At 39.6% G+C, this 18764-nt stretch overlaps 2 protein-coding genes across 6 annotated transcripts; one reads left to right on the plus strand and one right to left on the minus strand.

The window, feature by feature from the left end:
• Window positions 1–232: 232 nt before the first annotated feature.
• ubl3b (ubiquitin-like 3b) lies at window positions 233–8820 on the minus strand. Of its 5 annotated transcripts, none has more exons than XM_025063266.1 (7): window positions 8684–8820; window positions 6236–6346; window positions 3687–3716; window positions 3457–3565; window positions 2976–3062; window positions 1883–1960; window positions 233–1713 (listed from the first exon to the last, which is right to left on the minus strand). In XM_025063266.1, exons 2-7 carry the CDS (start codon window positions 6260–6262, stop codon window positions 1661–1663), a joined length of 384 nt encoding a protein of 127 aa, XP_024919034.1. In that variant the 5' UTR covers window positions 6263–6346; window positions 8684–8820; the 3' UTR covers window positions 233–1660. The 5 variants fall into 5 exon arrangements, with proteins under 5 accessions (XP_024919034.1, XP_024919033.1, XP_024919036.1 ...); XM_025063265.1 differs by lacking the exon at window positions 8684–8820 and adding an exon at window positions 6865–8317; XM_025063268.1 differs by lacking the exon at window positions 3687–3716.
• Window positions 8821–9286: 466 nt separating this feature from the next.
• Window positions 9287–17727, plus strand: foxo4 (forkhead box O4). Its single transcript, XM_008326899.3, has 3 exons — window positions 9287–10809; window positions 11887–13436; window positions 13858–17727. Exons 1-2 carry the CDS (start codon window positions 10366–10368, stop codon window positions 13408–13410), a joined length of 1968 nt encoding a protein of 655 aa, XP_008325121.1. The 5' UTR covers window positions 9287–10365; the 3' UTR covers window positions 13411–13436; window positions 13858–17727.
• Window positions 17728–18764: the final 1037 nt, after the last annotated feature.

Genomic DNA, 18764 nt, shown 5'->3' on the forward strand with positions numbered 1-18764 from the left:
ATTGCAGCTAGACATCTCTTACCTCACCATCCTGGCATGTAAGGAGACTCATATCTGCAATGGTCAGAGTGACGAGGATTTATCTTGAGCTTTTCTCAGAATTTACACTGTGGTCACAATGGAGGACAGCGACAGCAGAGGAACACACAAGTCAACAACGTTACTATAATGAAGAGAAACAGATAAATTAATTATGGTCACAATTTACAATATAAAAAGAGAACAATCCTTGTTGCCTTACTTAAAGATTTATTAATTTATAATACAAGCTTTTATGTAGACCACATTGCATTTTAGTTGTTTTTACATTTATTCTTACGGAGCTAAACTTCATAGCAGTGACATTGATCGACATAAACACAAACCAAAGGACACTCGGTGGAAGGAATCAAAAGGTTTCCAAGTGTTTCTGAAGAAACTGTAACACTCCCAATGCACCACCTATCATTTAAGACCACATGCCCACACTGGACTGCAAACATTATGCCACGTGCATCACTCACTCATTTACACAATCGCCCAAGCATACACTAAAATTCAACAAATACCTATACACAAGATAAAAATTGATATATTTAAATTTCAATATTAATGATATTACTGAATTTCCACAAAGGCAAACAAGAAGTAAAGACAGCAACAAATGAAACACTGCAATTTTTTTTTCCTTTTCTCATTCTTTTCTCCTGACATGGAGAATCCCCCCACCCCTGCCTTTGTTTTCAGTTCCCAGGTGAAGAGGCACATCCTCCTCCTCCTCTTCTACCATCATCATCTCGCTGCTGATTGCCATGACGGCTCCTGTTACAACAAAATGTCGTCAGTGTCATCAATTAACTCACTGCCATGAGTGAGAACGTGACACCAGATGGCACATAAACAAATCCTCTTCGTCCATCTTTGAAAAGCCTCGCTGAGAGCCTGTTCCTGTTTCATTGTGGACCTGAACATCCCTCAGGTGTTAACTCGGCTCCTCCTGATTAAAGTGTCATTTGTCTTGATCTACAGCCAGGAACAAACAGAACAGTGGTGCTCAGACAAAGCCAATGTTTCAGTTTATAAAGAGGCCGGAACCGTCTAGGAGGATGGAACGATTTCTATAGCATGTGTGGAGGTTTATTCATCAAAGAGAAAAGGCTGTGTGAAGAGCAGGGGACGACACTATAAACACCTTAGATTTGACAAACTGGTTAAGTGCAATGAGAGGGGTTAACACCGCTGAGTAAGACACAGGATAACATCCATGTGACGAGTAGATAATGGTTAAAGCCCACGCCTCCTTTACAGCACTTCTGTGTCCATGAAGACTATCAAGTTCCTGGGTCTTTTTTTTTTTTTTTTTACTACGTGTGACGGCTCTTTTAAACTTGTCCAGCAGCGAAGGTAAAGTTTAACATCAAAGAAGAGAAATGAGGATCAACAGCAAATTTTGCAGGTGATGTTAGAGTTTTTTGTTGGGGAAACATGTACATATTGGCACAAAAAAAAGCCTCAGACTGGACAAAAGTTCAAGTGAACCAGACTTCCTGTGACTTATTCCAACTCCACAGCTGATGGGATGACAGGCAGGACACAGCAGAGTATAGATATGTGTGTATGTGTGTGTGTGTGTATATGTGTGTGAGGTCAGGGCAGGAGGGACAGGGCCATTTCCTTGGCTTTACAGGAGGAGACAGCAGTTGCTTTCTGTGGTTTTTTCTCTGTTCCTCTGACCTACAAACACAGATCAGCAGCGTGAGATCACATGACACCAAGTAGAAGAAACTTCTCAGACAGATGACATTCAGGACGTTGTGGCTGAGGGACAATTGTGAATAAAAAAAACCTGAAGAAAACCTAAGTCATCAACCATTCAGGAGAGACACAGATGACAGAAGTTTACCGTGAGAGTTGGGCTCTGGAAGAGTCTCCCTGGCAACTAAGTGCATAACAGTCGTTCGGCCTGGAGGCAGCTTTAGAGCTGTGAACACAGAAAACAGAAATAGTTCTCTTTGTCCTGGAGTCAATATTGTGATATACAAAGACAGATATAAACAAAGGATCACAAATCACAGAAATGAAATTTCAAAAGCAAATATTATAATGAAGTATTTCAAGGAAAATTAGGCTATACTTGAATGGGACTCATGAGGGCAGGTGTTCTATCTTTGTATATGGTATAATAGAGCAAACAGAACAAGCCTAAGACAAAGTTCTTTACACAGAAAATTCATGGTTTTGTTTTCCCACATATTCATTATTAATAACTAATTGTTTGTAGTGAGTATAGGAAGAGCAGTGGAGGTAAAGAGAGATCACATATTTCAGAAAAACAATGGAGACTATTATTAGAAACTGTACAAACCTGTTTGGGACCAAAACCACTCAATTTCCTGTCCCATCCTATTTCACAAAGTTAACTTCAGTCTGCAAATCCTTGGTCTTAATGACACAACAGCATCTCAGGGACAGAGAATCCATGAGGTCAAAAGTTTAATAGGATTAGATTAAAAAAAAAAAAAAAAGTCTGACAGTCTGCTTACGCTGTTATGTTTTGACTCGGCTGCTTAAAGTGTGTTCATCTCAGGTTCAAAAACAGTGAGGAGAAAAAGTGGACTCTGATCCCACAACCAGAGTTTTGAGGAGGTAATGAGCAACTCATTTATAAATGTTTAAAGTGGAAATAGTGTTTCATTTTCAATTTGCTCACATCTTTGAAACACACACAGTTCCTAATGTATTATTGCATATAATTGAAACTACACTGTAACAGCAACTCCCTTGATGCTAGATAAAAATATAATGACAAATATCCCCCTCTACAGGAACCACTACTGAAAATCCTCCTGAGGGTTCTCACATTTACTGACCTTGATGTAAATGGCTGTGATTGTAAACTCCTAATTAGGTCACTTGGTTCTTAGAATGTGAAACTTCCAGGATAATTTCCAGTCAAGAGACCTCATGTGTATAAACATAACATCTTTGTCTCTTACCTCCCAGGGTAACATTGCCATGAAGGAATCGTCCCTGGAAGATGAGGCGCAATATACTAGGGCTGCTCACCCTCTCCTCCTCCCACCCTGTCAAAGACAAAGATGCAGCAGTAAGCATGTGAACACTGTTTATGTTTAGCTGAACTTCCTTGAAAAGAACGTGATGTAATGTTTCTTACACGGAAATTGGACACCAACTGAAAACTGTAAATAAACAGGAGTTTAACTAGAATTCAAAATGCTGTTTGTAGATTATTTTCACTGTTTTACATGTTCACAGCCTCAAATTAGAGTGTCACAATGTATGAAAGCTTTTTTTAAAAAATCCCTAATTTTCTGATTAGGTACACTGGACTGAAACCAACAGATGACTAGTATTGTATTGAACTACATCAGTCACATTGTGGAGTACCTATCGAGCTGACCAGGGAGTGTCAACTAATCTAGATACAGTGTAGTTAAAACAGTCATGTAAACATACCTGCAGGCCAGTTGTCAAATACATGTTTGGCAATGTCTGTTGCTGAGTCGTTTGGGGAGAACGTGAAGTCCTGTGTTTTCCCACTGACCAGGATAAGGCGCAGATGCACCTACAACCCAACAAACAATCACATAATTAAATATTTTACATATTTACCACCATAAACTAAGCTTCCATTAAACTTCCACCCCCTTATTTAGAGTAAGTGGAATTCATCCACTTCTTCTCACCTCTCCAGACATGAGGTGACGCTCAGGAGGCTGCAAAGAGAAAGGCATTCCAGTCTAATTCAATTTATCCACACGGGATCTCCACCCTTCGTCCGGCCTACTTCATTCACTGAGGACTTACACTGAGTGAGTCCCTGTTGCCTGACAGATAAGGGCGGGGCTGAGAGGGAGAACACTAGCCCTTTAGTCTTAGGGACACTCGGAGCTCCTCGCCAAGCTGTTGGTCTAATACGATAACCCCAGGTGTCCCAGACCGCTCTGGGCCACGTCATTAAATTTACATGGCCAGTGCGTAACCCTGAGGAGTATTCTGCATATACTACATTTGCATTTATATGCGGGTGGGAGCATCAGAAGGGTTTATCGAATACGTTGTTCTATAGGTGACACAAAAACTAGCGAAACAGATGTTTACCACAAATATCTTTTAAACAAAAATAAAACATCCATGAGATAGTGATCTAAACTATGAAAAAACTGGCTTTATCAACCAATGAGGATTGCTTTTCAAAATTCTTAATTAATATAAGTGTGAAGATTTTGGTATGTGGCAGTTAAACTTCACCAGTGATTAGTGTACAATATCTATTCACATTCTTCTTGAGAAAGTATTATTTTCTTATATGTATAAGTAATTTTTATGATAATATTGACACATTAAATGATCGAATGTAACACCACATGAATACACTACAGCTAGTGCAGCTTCTTGTTGGTCTATTTCTATTTGTTATTTCATCAGCTTCAGAAGAACATTACTGAGGTCAAATAACTCATCAAATAAATTAGTATGGAGAGCCACCTCAGTTTCAAGTAAGAATGGACAGATTTATTTTGTTTCTCTGACATGTGCCCTTCTTATAAAGGTCAAAGAACTTTATATGGTTCACAAATCACAGGAGAGAGAACAAAGACTTCGCTAGGAGGTGTGATGTTCAATGAGGGATGTTCCCACTCTCTGATCTGTTTACAAATTCAATCCTGCCTCGGTGGTCTTCTGCTGTACCCTTCCCCCTCTGAACTAAATAACCTCAATGTGGAGTTGCATACCCATGTCATCATTAACAGGCTTTGTCCCCATTCCGTTCATCGACGACAAAATAAAAACAATGTCAAATCTGCCCAGTTGCGCATGGCAACATCCAGACAAAGGTCTCCAATAAACAATAAAATTCAAGCTAATGTGCTAGGCAAGAAATCAAACTGATCAAGACCAACATTTTGGAAATGTATTAAATTAATTGTAAATTATATATGAAACGGAAAAGTGCAGCTATATATATGGGTGTGTGTGTATACAGTGTATATATATGTACAGTGTATATATATTCCATTTATATATATATATATATACATATATACATATATATATACATATATATATATATATACATATATATATATATATATACTATATATATATATATATATATATATATACATATACATATATATATATTATAAAAACATAAATTATCCATGTTACTCTGTTCTGTAGGTCAGTTTATTCTGCTATTATTCTGATTTTCCATCCTCTAGTTGGCGGGTTGATGTAGGATGGGGTGACTCATTACAAGGGTACAATCAATTGCTACCTAAACCCTGAAAAGAAAGTAGGGCAACGTTTTACATCAGATTAGACAGATGGTGTTCACAGAAAAAGCAGTCACTGTCCCAGCTAAGCACTTGAGGACATAAGTTAATCCATGAACCCCCACAACCGTTTATGAGTTTGGAATTTTTTGCGTTATTTTTATGCTAAATGTAACATTAAGCCTCAATCATTATAGACCAAAAATACATTTTCTTAATTGTTGAAATTAGTTTTTGTCCCTTCTGATTATTTTTGGCCAGAATTTGGTTCCAGGTCAACCACTGACATGTACATAAAACATCCATTCAGCCTTTAATCTGTTTAGATGCAGATATTTGGTATATATCTAGGTATAAAGGCAAATTTTCCCCTACATCATTCCCATTTTTATTAGTGAAAATGCAGTGCTATAGTGACACATTTTCATTCCAGCATGTTAAAAATACTGATGCACATTTTGCTATTAACCAAACTGACCTTTTACAGCTCAGTGAATAATTTGTGAATAAAAGTGTTTAATACTCATTTGCACTAAGGGCGTGTACTTATGATAAATGCAATTACTGTAAGTCAATTATTCAAAATTAGTACTTATATCAGATGTTTGCAAGATGCATATTTTCTACCAACATGGTTTAAAACTTCTACAATTAAACACTTTCTTGTGAAGTCCATCTGTTAATGGTCAACTATACATTAATCTTTCACCCATCATTCAGTGTGAAAAAGAGACAGAAGTTAAGACAAAAACAACAGTAACCACCGTGTCGGTGGCCCTGTTGGTAATCTTCACTCCTTCTTTTCGTTAACAGGTGAACCTTTTAAAAAACAAACGCACTTATTTAGGTGGTTTTCAGTGTGGTCAGGTTATGATAGATGATGTGCGGTGGACTCCTTTGATTTGTGTTTTTGTAATAACACTCGTAAAGATCAAAGCTCTTACCATCTAACTTACCATATCAAGATCCCTCTGGTTGGTCATGGTTCAGGTAAAAGGAAGGCCGTGGACTTGCTGCTGAGGAAACAGGACTGGTGTGCTTCAGCTGCTAGAGACGGGGCCAGAGCCCTGACACGAACAACAGTCACTGAGAATTTGCTTCCCACAGCCTGGCACCGATGATCACCTCTGACCTACCGAGCGGATACTACTCTGCCAGCACAGTGTTAGCAGACAAAACCAAAACCCAATCCACTTGCTAGTTACTTATACCGGGATTTAAGTGGGAACCAGCAGGCTCACCCGTTCGAGGTATAATATAAATGAAGGAAGCACAATAGCTCAAGCCTTTACAGGTCCAGTTAGCGCATTACGCTACAGAGGCTAGTTGGCTAACACAACTTTCACTGGCTAAATTCCCGCAAATCCCTGAATAAGCCTGGCCCTTATATTTATGCAGGAAGGGTTTATTTGGTCGATAAACTCATGTCTCTTGGACTATACCGCCTGCCACCGAGTTATGTCCTAAAGGATGCCGAAAAAAGCCGTGCTAACGGAGAAGACAAGTGTTAACATTAGCACAAGCTGCTAATCTAACATTGCGGTAGAAATGAGGGTAAACGATATTTTTATCCTCTCACTCTCACCTGGGTTGAATAGATATTATGTGATTTAGCATTCAGTCGCGTTGCCGAATGAGCTACGAGTGCTTTTCGTGGGGAAAATATCGAGTGTAGACCGATATGGCTGACAGCAGGTATCGGTGGCTAATGGACGGGAAGACGCCGGATGTCAGCTGGTTGTAAACACGGCGCACACACGCAAACGCTGCTGGGAAATGAAGTCGTTAAAATAGGTGTCTCTGCGTCAACATGGCCGGTGCAAGTCACCGTTCAACAATACATTTGTTGTTGTTTTTTGTTTTGTTTGTTTGTTTTGGACAAATTAATGTTAGCTAAAATGCTTTATAATTTTTCTTAACCCTGGTTAAATAGTTTTGACAATTTTCGCTACTCTTTTGTCTGAATGCAGTTCCAAGGTATTGCAATGTCTTTTGGCCAAAAACACTATAAGTTATTCCCAGTGGGTAAAACAAATTTTGAATTGTGCTAGGCTTACATAGGCAATTGTTAGAATTGCCTGTTAAAATGAGACAAGCAGAATAAGTTCAGACTGAACTTTGAAAACTTGCTTACATGTTTAAGATAAAATAATATGTATTTAGCAAGAACTGAGTCCGACATTGAACCAGACAGAACATACACAGTAAGTGTTGGCCCGGCACAAAAAAAACTTTAATTAATAAGCTGCAATGACAGTGCAGCACTGTGGTGGGTCCTAGTTACTTGCAGAGAGCTGGTGTTTTCAGGTTTTCTGATGCCGACAATTGCATACAAGTTATCTGTCATCTGGTTAGTCATCAAGTGAGGCCACAGCTGGCTCACAGACAGCTGGAGCCACAAGGGCATTTTAAATAGGCAGCCACTCTTCTTTCAGTTATGACTCTGCATGGTTTAATCTTAGAAACAGAGATGTAGCATTTATGAGCACCATTTAAACATCATATAAAGTGGTTTAGGAGATGTATTATGTAATGGGCAGAACGTTAATTTCAAGAGGTAGAAATAAAATGTGAAATATTTTTGTTTCTTCAGCTTAATGAAAAACATGAGAAACCATTACTGTGGGATACTTTTGAATGTTTCATTGAATGACTAGCAATAATTTACAGAGTAGAAGTGAAAACCAGTAAACCACTGAAAAAAACAGTATAATGTATTTAGCTTAAACCAGTAGTGGCCAGCAGAGAACCTAATATATTTTAGAGCTATATTTAGGAAACCAGGCACAGGAATACTCCACAGCATGAGGACAGATATCTTGTTAAAGTTCTATTAGTGTCAGTAAGGAATAGATTCAAGGAAATAGTGTAAAGAGGATCCACTTACAGTTGAATGCGTACTAAATGTAATCGAGGTACATCATTAATTAAGAGACATACAATTATTTTTTATTGTTATATATGGGGCTTCAAAAACTAAGCTAACACTCAAGGGCACATCCCATTTCACTGTTTGTATTTTACTTTGTAGGACTTTGTATTGTAATAAATCCTTATTTATTTGTTTATTTATTTGTTTACACATTTTAGCATATTTTGTGCATTATGTAAAGTATGCTAATAATATGTATTTTGGTTTTAGTATATAGAAACATTTATCTAAATGTTATCTGTAAAATATTATAATTAGCCTAATTATTAGATCTAGACTACTCAGATTGGGAAGAAAAACACTAATTTGTTTTTGGATGTCCAATTGTAGCATTGTATGTTAAATACATTCAGTGTGCCGTGGCTTAGCACACGCTCTAAATCTGTTACATAATGTTCATCTACACAGGTACCTGTTTTTGTGACCCTCTTTAACCGCTGTTTACGTCTGTCACGTCACGTGAACTACTCACTTTCCCAGAATGCCTTTGGACGCATGCGCAGAGCCTGTTGCCTGACAGTGGTAAACAGACGTCAGAAGGGAGTCTTCTCCTCGACTCATAACAAAACAAAACAAAACAAGTCAAAAAGAGACTGAACGAGTGAATATTTTCGCCGTATCAACGCAAGGATTTCCACTCAGACTCACCGCGGACGGAAAACGTAAACTTGGAAGGAGTTCTGTGTCGGTTTTGGCGGACTTTTCCACGGATTGTAAACTCTGAAGCGGCAGCAGCTTAAAGCAGCTAACGTCGTGCTGTTTTTAAAGTGCAGCCGACTGAGCACGGAGGAGACTCCGCTTTTCTTCGGCGGCCGGGTTTCCGCTCGGTGGCTCTCTCTTCGCCGACCCCTTGGTCGCGGAGAAGCCCAGCCGAGTTGTGGGCCGCGGTGGAAGGAGGAGTTTTGACGACGTTTGTGAGAGCATCGTGTGCCGCGGCGGGAGTGAGTGTGGAGAAACATGGCAGATGGTGACATGCGCTTGTCCGCAATGTGGTGGCGGACCGTGCGGACCTGAAGTTCGAACTTTTACTACTTCCAAGTTCTCATTTTTCAAACTTTGACTATTTCAACACTACTCGAACTTTGGCTTTTTTCTGTTTGAGTTTATTCTCATTCCTCGCTCATTTCTGCGGTGGTCCATTGACTTTAAGCCACAGGCCAATGCGATTGTGTACAGTATTTTACTCCCACAGACAGACCGTTAATGAACAAAGGTTCTGCTCTGATCATCTCTACATCCTTTACACTTCTATTCACCACAGTGGTCAGTAACTGTGTGGTCTGCTCTTGTATGAAGATCAGAAGTCACGTTGTTTACAAGTGGAGACCGAGACCGCAGCTCCAGGGAATCTCCCTTGTAACGCCAGACATTTAATTTTTGATATTAGCCTTTACGTTTTGCCATTTAAAAAAAAAATCCATTACACATTATATTAACTTCACAACGGATTTGTTACCGGTTTAAACTTTTAGAAAAGTACATTTGCAATATTGTTTCTACTGACAGTCTGCAACTTTTAATAATTACTAAATATTTGCCGACCTTTATTATCAGTCGTCGATCCGTTTGATCCATTTTAAATTCTGTTTTGGTTTCTGAATATATTTGGTTTTAATAATAACTTCAGGACTTTGTAGTTGGAGTTCGTTGACAGGTTGACGTGTGAGGAAACATCTCAGTAATAGGCAAACTAATCCGTTGACTGGTCCATTTTGATAGTAATAATTTAGTCCAAACACTTAAAAGTATTCAAATGTGTTTTTTGTACCTCAGGCATTATTTTCTACCTGTATTTATCTGACACTCAAGGCTATGTAGATCCAGATGTTGTGCTTCTCATTGCCACTCTGCCACTTTTGTTTTGATCTTTATTCAAACAAAGAGACTCAAGTCCCTCCTTCATTTTACATAAATCGGAAGGTTTATGATAGTTACTATTAAGGAGATTATTTGGATTGCCTAATCTCCAATCTGAGGATTAAGCGACGCTGGTGGTGTGTCTAGATTATTGGACCCTTGCTGAGGTGAAGCATCTTGTTTTTGGGTCAGGGAGATTAATTTCTCAATCACCATCTGCTTCGAGTTAACTTTAAAGTTTAAAGATACATGTTTTAAGTGTTTTCGGTGGGTTAGTGGAAATATTAGCAGACAGTCATGGATGAGTCGTCGGTGCCGCCGATTGACCCAGATTTCGAACCACAGAGCAGACCCCGCTCCTGCACATGGCCCCTGCCCAGGCCCGACATCTCTACTGTCAAAACGGAGTCCGCGGACGGAGCCGAGTCGGCCGCCGGTACTCCTCCCGCGGACGAGGACAAGGCCGAGCCGCAGCCAATCACTTCCGAGCCGGAGAAGGCGGTGACGGCCGCAGCCGAGGGCGGAATCGTCGCTGGAGTGGGCGTACCCGGTTCCACTCCACGCAAAGGCTCGTCCCGCCGCAACGCGTGGGGAAACCAGAGCTATGCAGACCTGATCTGTCAGGCCATAGAGGAATCACCTGATAAAAGACTGACCCTGGCTCAGATCTACGAGTGGATGGTGAAGACGGTGCCTTACTTCAGAGACAAAGGAGACAGCAACAGCTCAGCAGGCTGGAAGGTGAGAGTGCACAGAATGACATCTTAAAATGCCATGGTTATATCACAGAGTTTTAAAGTCACGTAAGGTAAATGTGTCAGGACATAGTTAAGCCCTGTTGCGCTTAAAGTCTCTCACTGCTTTATGTCCAGTGTATGATCCCTTTAAACTAAACACACTGCAGCTATTTATTGACTCGTATTAATTAGTTACTAGTTTGATATTTTTGTGTTTAGATGATTAATAAAACTCCTGTAAAGTGAGCTTTTCACAAATGAATACATATGTCTGTCTGATACTGTATGATAATAAACAGAACCAGTTTTATTTGCAACTAAAACAACATATTTGAAGATATTTTCACTTAAGTTTTATATTTTTAGTGATAATTTCTCTTCTGTTGTAGTTTGAATTTTGTATTAATGAGACCCAGAAGCCTTACTCGGGCTAAATACTCCTAATAATTTAGGGTTTTTTTTTTGTTTTTGTTTTTTTTTTTTGTCTTAAAGTCACGTTTGGACTCTACAATATACAGTATCAGGCAGTAGGGGTAGAATACTCTTGGTTTGTTATTCTTAATACAGCCCACAGAGGGCGATAAATACCAAATAATCACCTGCTAGTGAACGATGGCCCTGTGTCTTATGGACACTTTAGTTCTAAGGCATAAAATAATGTGAAAAAGAAGTGGGTACGTTTTACCATTTTCAACAGAAATGTAAAATATTTTGATAATTAATTGTATAAAAAATCAGCAAGAAAGGGCTAAAATAAAGTTTTTTTAGGTGACCACATAAATCATCAAAAATATTTAGTATACATTAGCATGTTTTATGAGCGGCTCAATCTTTATAAACAAATATCAGTAAAAAAAAATGTCATTATGGTGCTCACTGTAACATCTTAGGAAGTAGGATAGTGCAGCACTTCAGACAAAATATGTGGTAAATAGAAAGATACTGTACCCAAGACCCTGGACCTGAACTAACTCTGGCAGACTGATAACCTTCACCCAGGTCCAAGGTTTAGTTACAGTAAAACAGTACATTTTGCTCTTGAGTTGTGATTTAACTGCATTGTTTTTCTCCTTGATCTCAGAACTCCATTCGCCACAATTTATCACTCCACAACAAGTTTTTGAGGGTCCACAATGAGTCCACAGGAAAGAGCTCCTGGTGGATGCTCAACCCAGAAGGAGGCAAAACTGGGAAAGCACCTCGACGAAGGGCAGCTTCCATGGACAACAGCAGTAAACTGTTAAAGAGTCGGATGAGAGCAAAGCAAACAAAGAAACAGGCGGGAGTGGGCAGTGCTGGAGGAGCACTGCAGGGTGATGGGGGCACGGGGTCAGCTGGTGCAGACAGCCCTAACTCATCTCAACAGTTTCCTAAATGGGGAGTCAACAGCAGTAGCCCCTCATCTCGCGGCAGCCTGGATGACAGTGACATGTGGACCACGTTCCGTCCACGCACCAGCTCCAATGCCAGCACTCTTAGCGGACGTCTGTCCCCTATTGCTCCTGGGCAGGAGGAAGATGACAGCCTGCCTGAAGACGGGTTGCTGGGAAGATACGCTGCTAGGAGCCTGAGCCCAAGCCTTGCTGAAACTCTCATGGAGGAACTGGATCTGATCGATGGTCTCACATTGATGACTGGGCAGCAGGGAGGGGCCAGTCCCAGCACAGCTCCACCAGCACCCCCCACCCCACTGCCTTCAGCGTCCACCTTACTACCCCGGGGAACCAGCTTCTCCACCTTTCATCAGATGCAAACCTCCAACCTCAAACAGCAGCAGTCCAGCCACACTGCAGCCCAGGCTTCTATCCCCCAATGTGGGCCCAGTGGCAAAGACCCACCCTCCTTCAGTAACTCCCTCTTCAACCCCATGTCCAACTCTGGGTCTCATGGGAGCAGTACCTACAACACCCATGTGCCCTCATCTCTGGAGGCGCTGCTCACCTCCGACTCCCCTCCTCCCACTGATGTTCTGATGGCGCAGGTGAACCCCATTTTGCCCAGTCCTGGAGGAATGGGGCTAATGGGTCTGAATTCATCTGTGGTGGGTGTGAGGTCAAAACCTAATCAACTTCTGTTAGGAAAAGGACCAGAGCCAAATGCAGTTGCCCCGATGGCACTGCAGGCCCAGATGCAGCAGCAGCATCACCACCACCATCTTCACAACCAACACCAGCAGCAGCAGCAGCAGCAGCAAACACAACAACAACAACAGCAGCAGCAGCACCAGTATCACACTCAGATGGGGTTAGGGATGATTCTCTCAGGTATGTCTCAGGACCCCTCACAACTCTCAGTGCTCAAAGCCCATCATGCCACAGTGCCAGCCATGGGCTCTCTCCACGGAGGGCCAGGTCTGAATCTGCAGTCCATGGGTCAGTTTGGAGCACCCACTTGCTTTTCTGCAGGTCAGGACCGTCTGCCCACTGACTTGGATATAGATATGTTCACCGAAAATCTGGATTGTGACGTGGACGACATCATCAACAGTGACCTCATGGATGGAGATGGCCTCGACTTCAACTTTGACCCCGTTCTGCCTGGCACCCAAGGCTATGCTGGCCCAGCCACCTCACAGGGCTCAACACACAACTGGGTCCCCAGCTAAGTTCTCAGACGACCACACAAAGCCAGGTACGACTCTCGGCCTCTCCCAACACAAACACGCACAAGTCAGTCTTTGTGACATTTTAATTTGTCTGAACTGATGCAGCACTTATTCAGTCTTATTGACCACTCGCATACGTTTCCGACACAACTAAAATATGCGTGCACGATTGGACTTAGTTTGCTTGATAAAAGCAACAGAACATAGTGTTACCTTCTTACTGATAATAAGAGGGCATCTAAGGTTGAGCTGCACTTTAACCACCTTCTACTGGTTCACACATTAGCTATGACAATGACTAATAATAATGATTAAATCAGTGGTTCGGGCTACAAAAATATGGGAATAAATGTGAGTAGTAACTGTTTCTGTAGGTGTAAATTGTTGGAAATGAAAGTAAATATCATACAAGTTTTTGATGACAATGAACTTGATGGTATTCTGCAGGAACTGATTTCTGAATGGAGACGACATCACAGTATGACTCAGTGTTCCTCCTCCCTGATGTCAGGCTCTCGAAGACAACTCTTCCATGGACACAAACTACTACAACCAGACCTCGCTCACGTCATGTGCCAACACATGCAGAGGACAGGGAGGAGATGCAGATGACTATGCATTTCTCCCTTTTAATTTTTTTTTTAAATAAATACTTGCAACAATTTGGCTGCTAGCCATTTTTACCATTTAATTCATATGATTTTTTAGGACGCATGCAAAAATGTTTTTAAGGACCTAAAAGACACTGTTCAAGGGTGTATACGGTACCTCCCCACGACTCCCAGCCTCCATCAGGACGGCCTTGGCTTTGAAGACTGTAATTTATAGTTCATGTTTGTTTTGGGTTTGTTTTTGTTTTTTTGAGAAATGGCCAGTTTTCCATCAACACCTGTGTTGTGTTAACAAAGTGATCACCTGAACGTGGTGCACTTCCTCTGCTGCACCGGCTCCTGACCTCCAGAGAAAAAGATTCATCCTCAGTTCTGAAAAAAAAAAAAAAAAAGATTGAGGCTTGATTGTGTTAATGAAGAGGTGATAGATAATGACTAGATAACTTGAGTTGTAAAACAATTGAACATTTGCTCTTATTTTTCCCCAAATCGTGTACGAATCAATTTCTCACTTTAGAGGAAGAAAACTTTTTTTTTTTCAATTATATTTGGTGTAGGGATGGGCAATATGGCCAAAATAATGTTCTATTTAAATTTTATCTCAAATTTCTCAAATAAGTTTATCTCCATAAAATGTCAAATGTTTATAGATGTTTTTAAAGACTGATTTTGTTTTGTGAGGAAAAGATAAATGAGAAATTTGTCAGTATTCACTTCAAAATGCTGTTGTTTGGGTCAGTAGGAATTGATTGGGTGGAACCCTGAATTGTCCTACTTGTTCTTTACATTTCTTTGAATGCATTTAAGTTGGTAACCCCTTAACATGCTCAAAATATTTTTACCAGTGTAATGTAACAGGGGCCTAAAGAGCATTTGTGTCAGTCATTGCAAAAAACAGTCAACATATGGTCACAGAAAAGTACTTTACACCTAGAAAAAAACAGTTTGATCCTTGTCACAGTGGGAAGTAGAAATGGACACCAGGGTACTGTTTAATGCAGTTTGTAAACAATCAGGTCTTGTAAGGAATATTTCCATGTTGTGTAACACTGGTAGTGATATTTTGAGCACATTAATAGTGGGTTTGTGGTTGTTGTCCTACAGACACTTGTCATGACCTCAAACAACAACACTGAGTGCTGTGACAACTGCCGGGTTTCTCCTTTAACATTGTTTAAGAACTCCTTACTGAGCAGAAGAGTGTGTGCAGACATTTCTAAAACTTTTATTCGCGTTATACCTCTCACCATGATTGCCGATGCATCAGCATTGCTTTTGATCCTCATTCAAACTTCAATGACGTTTGTTCTGTTGCTGTTGAAGAACATTGTGCCGTGATGATTAGCTATGGTTTGATGGCCTCTCCCTGGTTTGGTGATGGAGTGAAGAGAGTATGAATTTTGCATTTTGTGTTCAGGTAGATGTGAGTTAGAGGGTGTTTTATCTTTACTGCTTTTTGTCCCCTCCATCCCTGATGTGCAGTTTAACCAACAAAATGAAGTTATTTAATTTGTGGCATGCAAGTGGCATTTAATGGTAAATCTATCTGCCAACAAGTGATGGGTTGGCCTGTGTTACAAGGTCTTAAGCATCAATATGTCTCTGTCCAACTGTCCTGATTTTTATTTTTCCTTCTTCCCATCTGTGCATTTGTAAAGCACTTAGGTTTCCTGCCACACAGGAGGCCAAAACTATAAGAGAACATCCATCATTAAGGGTTGCACCATTTCATTAGAAAAATGTTTAAAATTCTGTATGAAAAGTTAAATCCTATGTATATTGTACAAGTTGCACATGTGACGCGCTACGACACGCTATGCAGTTATCAGGAGAAACGAAACATGAAATCTTGAAGGAGATTTAAAAAAAAACAACAACAATAGAAAAGACTACTTGAAGGGTTTTGTTTTGATTGGTTTTCCTGGTGGGGATGGGTAAGTGTGAGCGCCTAATGTCATAATATCCTCTCACACTTTAATTATTTAGTACTAATCTTACCAGAAATGACTTCACTGTGTGAGAAATATACAAAAAGAATATATTTGACTATAGTTTTAATATACAGTATAGATGGAGTTAAAAATATGAGATATTAATGCGTATAAATATACTATATTACTAATGACAAGTCTTTTTTTTTACATCGGAGGAAACATTTTCAGATCATTTTTAACGGTAATTTTTCTATACTTTTATTTTTGTAAAAAAAAAAAAAAGATTGCGATGCATGTAGATTTTTTTACGTAACCAAAAGAACACTAATAAATATCAGCGTTTGCATGGCATTGGGGGAGCGCTTGGGTCTGACAGTATCTGCTTGTACATAAGCTTCGCCTGTAACCTTAAGTCTGACTTCATTCTGGAGAGATGCATCAGGCTGCATCGGTACTTGACCATTTTACACAGATTCCCACTGATCTGCCTCGAAGTTGTTTCCATTTTTTAACAAAGGTGCATCCAAGTGTTAAACACAAAGTAGTATCTGTGCTGTGGTGTGGCAGCATGAACAGAACAGATCTGTTCTGTGCCACCTTTTCATCTCAAACCTAGACCAATGCAACTTGTAACTACTCAGGGCCAAAAAAAAAAAAAAACTCTGCACAGATTTAATCAAAAAATATAGTTTAAAAAAATCATTGTCATTTTTTTTCCCACTGCAGTCTGTTACAGCAGACTGGTCTGTTTTGATCTTTAATACAAGTGAAAGTTTGGAATCTCAAATTTAAAAAAGTGTGAAATGAAATGATGCCAATATTTAAAACACTATAGCATGATGTTTCTCAGTTGCAGGATGGATTCTCTTTGGTCAGCTTTCCCTCCTCCTGTTAAACTTTTGTAGGGGCGGGGTGCTTCTTTGTATATAATTATAATTATGCCCTTGTTTATAACCTCAACCTTTTGTTATCCATAATGGGAATCCCAGCAACTTCTACATATTTCATGTTGCACATAAAGCACTCTCTCGTTTCTGTTCATCCCCTTATATGTTAATTGGTGCTGTGTGATTTCTGACATATCAGGAATGTACAAGGAATCGCCTTTGGAATCACCCTGGAATTCCGTGTTCAGCACAAAGATCTTGATATAATTTTTTTCAACATCCTCCCTGTCTGTTTTTTTTCTACATATTTATATATACATTAACCTCTCATGAATGTTCCTAGTGCAGCAGACCAGCTTGTTTAACTGCATGTTTTTTGTGTGTAGGTCTTTATATATGCAGCCAATGCCCCTGTTGGACATGTGTCCCAAAGACTTAGTTCAGTCTGAGGATCAGCTGAATTTGACTTTGGGTTCAATTCCAATTTAATGTCCCCGTCTTAAAACAGACCACATGTAGTATTATTACTGCCCCCATTATGTTATTACAACAGTCAACAGATTTTTCTATTCAGTTTTATCTAAAGTAGTACTTTAGTTCCTGTATGTTGGTTTTGAAATTGAAACTTTCCCTCAGTTTGATACAGTATTTTAGTATTTGCTCTTTTTATTTTTTATTTTCACAGAAGGGAGGGTGGGTTGGTCTTAAGTTGTGTATAAGCCAATTATGTTTTTTTGTGTGATTAAAAATGTTGATAGACTCCCTCCTGTGCCGACCCCCTCTCATCGGTCTTCTTTTTTTCTTTTTCTAAACATTGTAAAGTCAGACAGAGATGACGGAGCACTCTGAACAGCAGAAATAAATTCAATAAACTCTTTAACCCACTTTGTCTGAGTCCCTGCAGTCGGGTTAGTGTCTGAGTCTTTAATCCACATATTAGTAAACATGTTTTAACCTGTTGATTTAATAATAATATTCACTGTAAAATAACTTAGTAAAGGTTTGCGGTGTCATCTGCGAAAGCAAGCTGAGAAAAGATAGAAAGAAATAATGCTTAATACTCACCAATCAGGAGATTCTACAGGGATTCCAAACCAGTGTGTCGCCATGGAAAATCCAACTTCTCTTAATTGGTTGGAACTTTTTATTTACTGTAAGGCAGAATAATTAAATAATCTCCCACTACATGGCAACAGATGGCTGTGGAAGAAAAAAATAATTTTTAAATAAGAAAATTAAAGTAAATTATGAATTGTAAGTAGATCATTATATTTAATTGCATGTACTTTTTGTGACATGATGCTGTGCTGTGGAATATTTCCAATATGTCAAATATAAGCCTGGCGGGGTAAGAGAATTAAGTTGAAAACAATTCCAAAAACTGGTAAGAAAGTGAGGTAGGGAGAGACCTGTAACCCAAAGAACACCAGGAACAAAATGCAGTGGCAGTGGAGGTCGAGGGGGACAGAGTACCTATAAAGAAGGAAGCATATCAGATTTTAAAAAAGAATAATAATGTCAAGCAGTCACCATCAAAACGTACAGTAATTCTCTCTTTTACTGTATTTTCTACACGACTCTACGCAGTCTACCCCTAGATGGCAGTAGCAGTACAGCATAAATTTAATAGAGCCTGCGGTTAACCGTTGTTCGAATAAATTAACAAACCATCGTTTGATATTGGTATTCGAATTTAGTTACCAATATAAATATCATATTACATTTGTTTAAATTCCCCGACCATGATGTCGAACTTTTCATTAACGTGTCCTTTTTAAACACATTTCCTTTCTTCTTGTTTCAAAATAACTTACTGACACTACTCTGTTTAAACAAACAAAATCTACTTCACGTGTAATAATGTAAAATTGTTCACAAAATTCTTATTATTTTCATGTTGTGTATTTTGTAGCAAAAGGAAA

This window comes from Cynoglossus semilaevis, chromosome 15, assembly GCF_000523025.1.
Source record: "Cynoglossus semilaevis isolate Cse_v1.0 chromosome 15, Cse_v1.0, whole genome shotgun sequence".
Classification (NCBI taxonomy): domain Eukaryota; kingdom Metazoa; phylum Chordata; class Actinopteri; order Pleuronectiformes; family Cynoglossidae; genus Cynoglossus; species Cynoglossus semilaevis.

Bases quoted from the DNA above. Each gene is read 5' to 3' on its own strand.
- ubl3b (XM_025063266.1), bottom strand. From the start codon at position 6,262: ATGACCAACCAGAGGGATCTTGATATG. The intron at 3,063-3,456 runs GTATGTTTACAT...TGTCTTTGACAG, and splicing joins ATTTGACAACTGGCCTGCAG to GGTGGGAGGAGGAGAGGGTG. The intron at 1,714-1,882 runs GTAAACTTCTGT...CTGTGTTTGTAG, and splicing joins TCCAGAGCCCAACTCTCACG to GTCAGAGGAACAGAGAAAAA.
- foxo4 (XM_008326899.3), top strand. From the start codon at position 10,366: ATGGATGAGTCGTCGGTGCCGCCGATTGACCCAGATTTCGAACCACAG. The intron at 10,810-11,886 runs GTGAGAGTGCAC...CCTTGATCTCAG, and splicing joins ACAGCTCAGCAGGCTGGAAG to AACTCCATTCGCCACAATTT.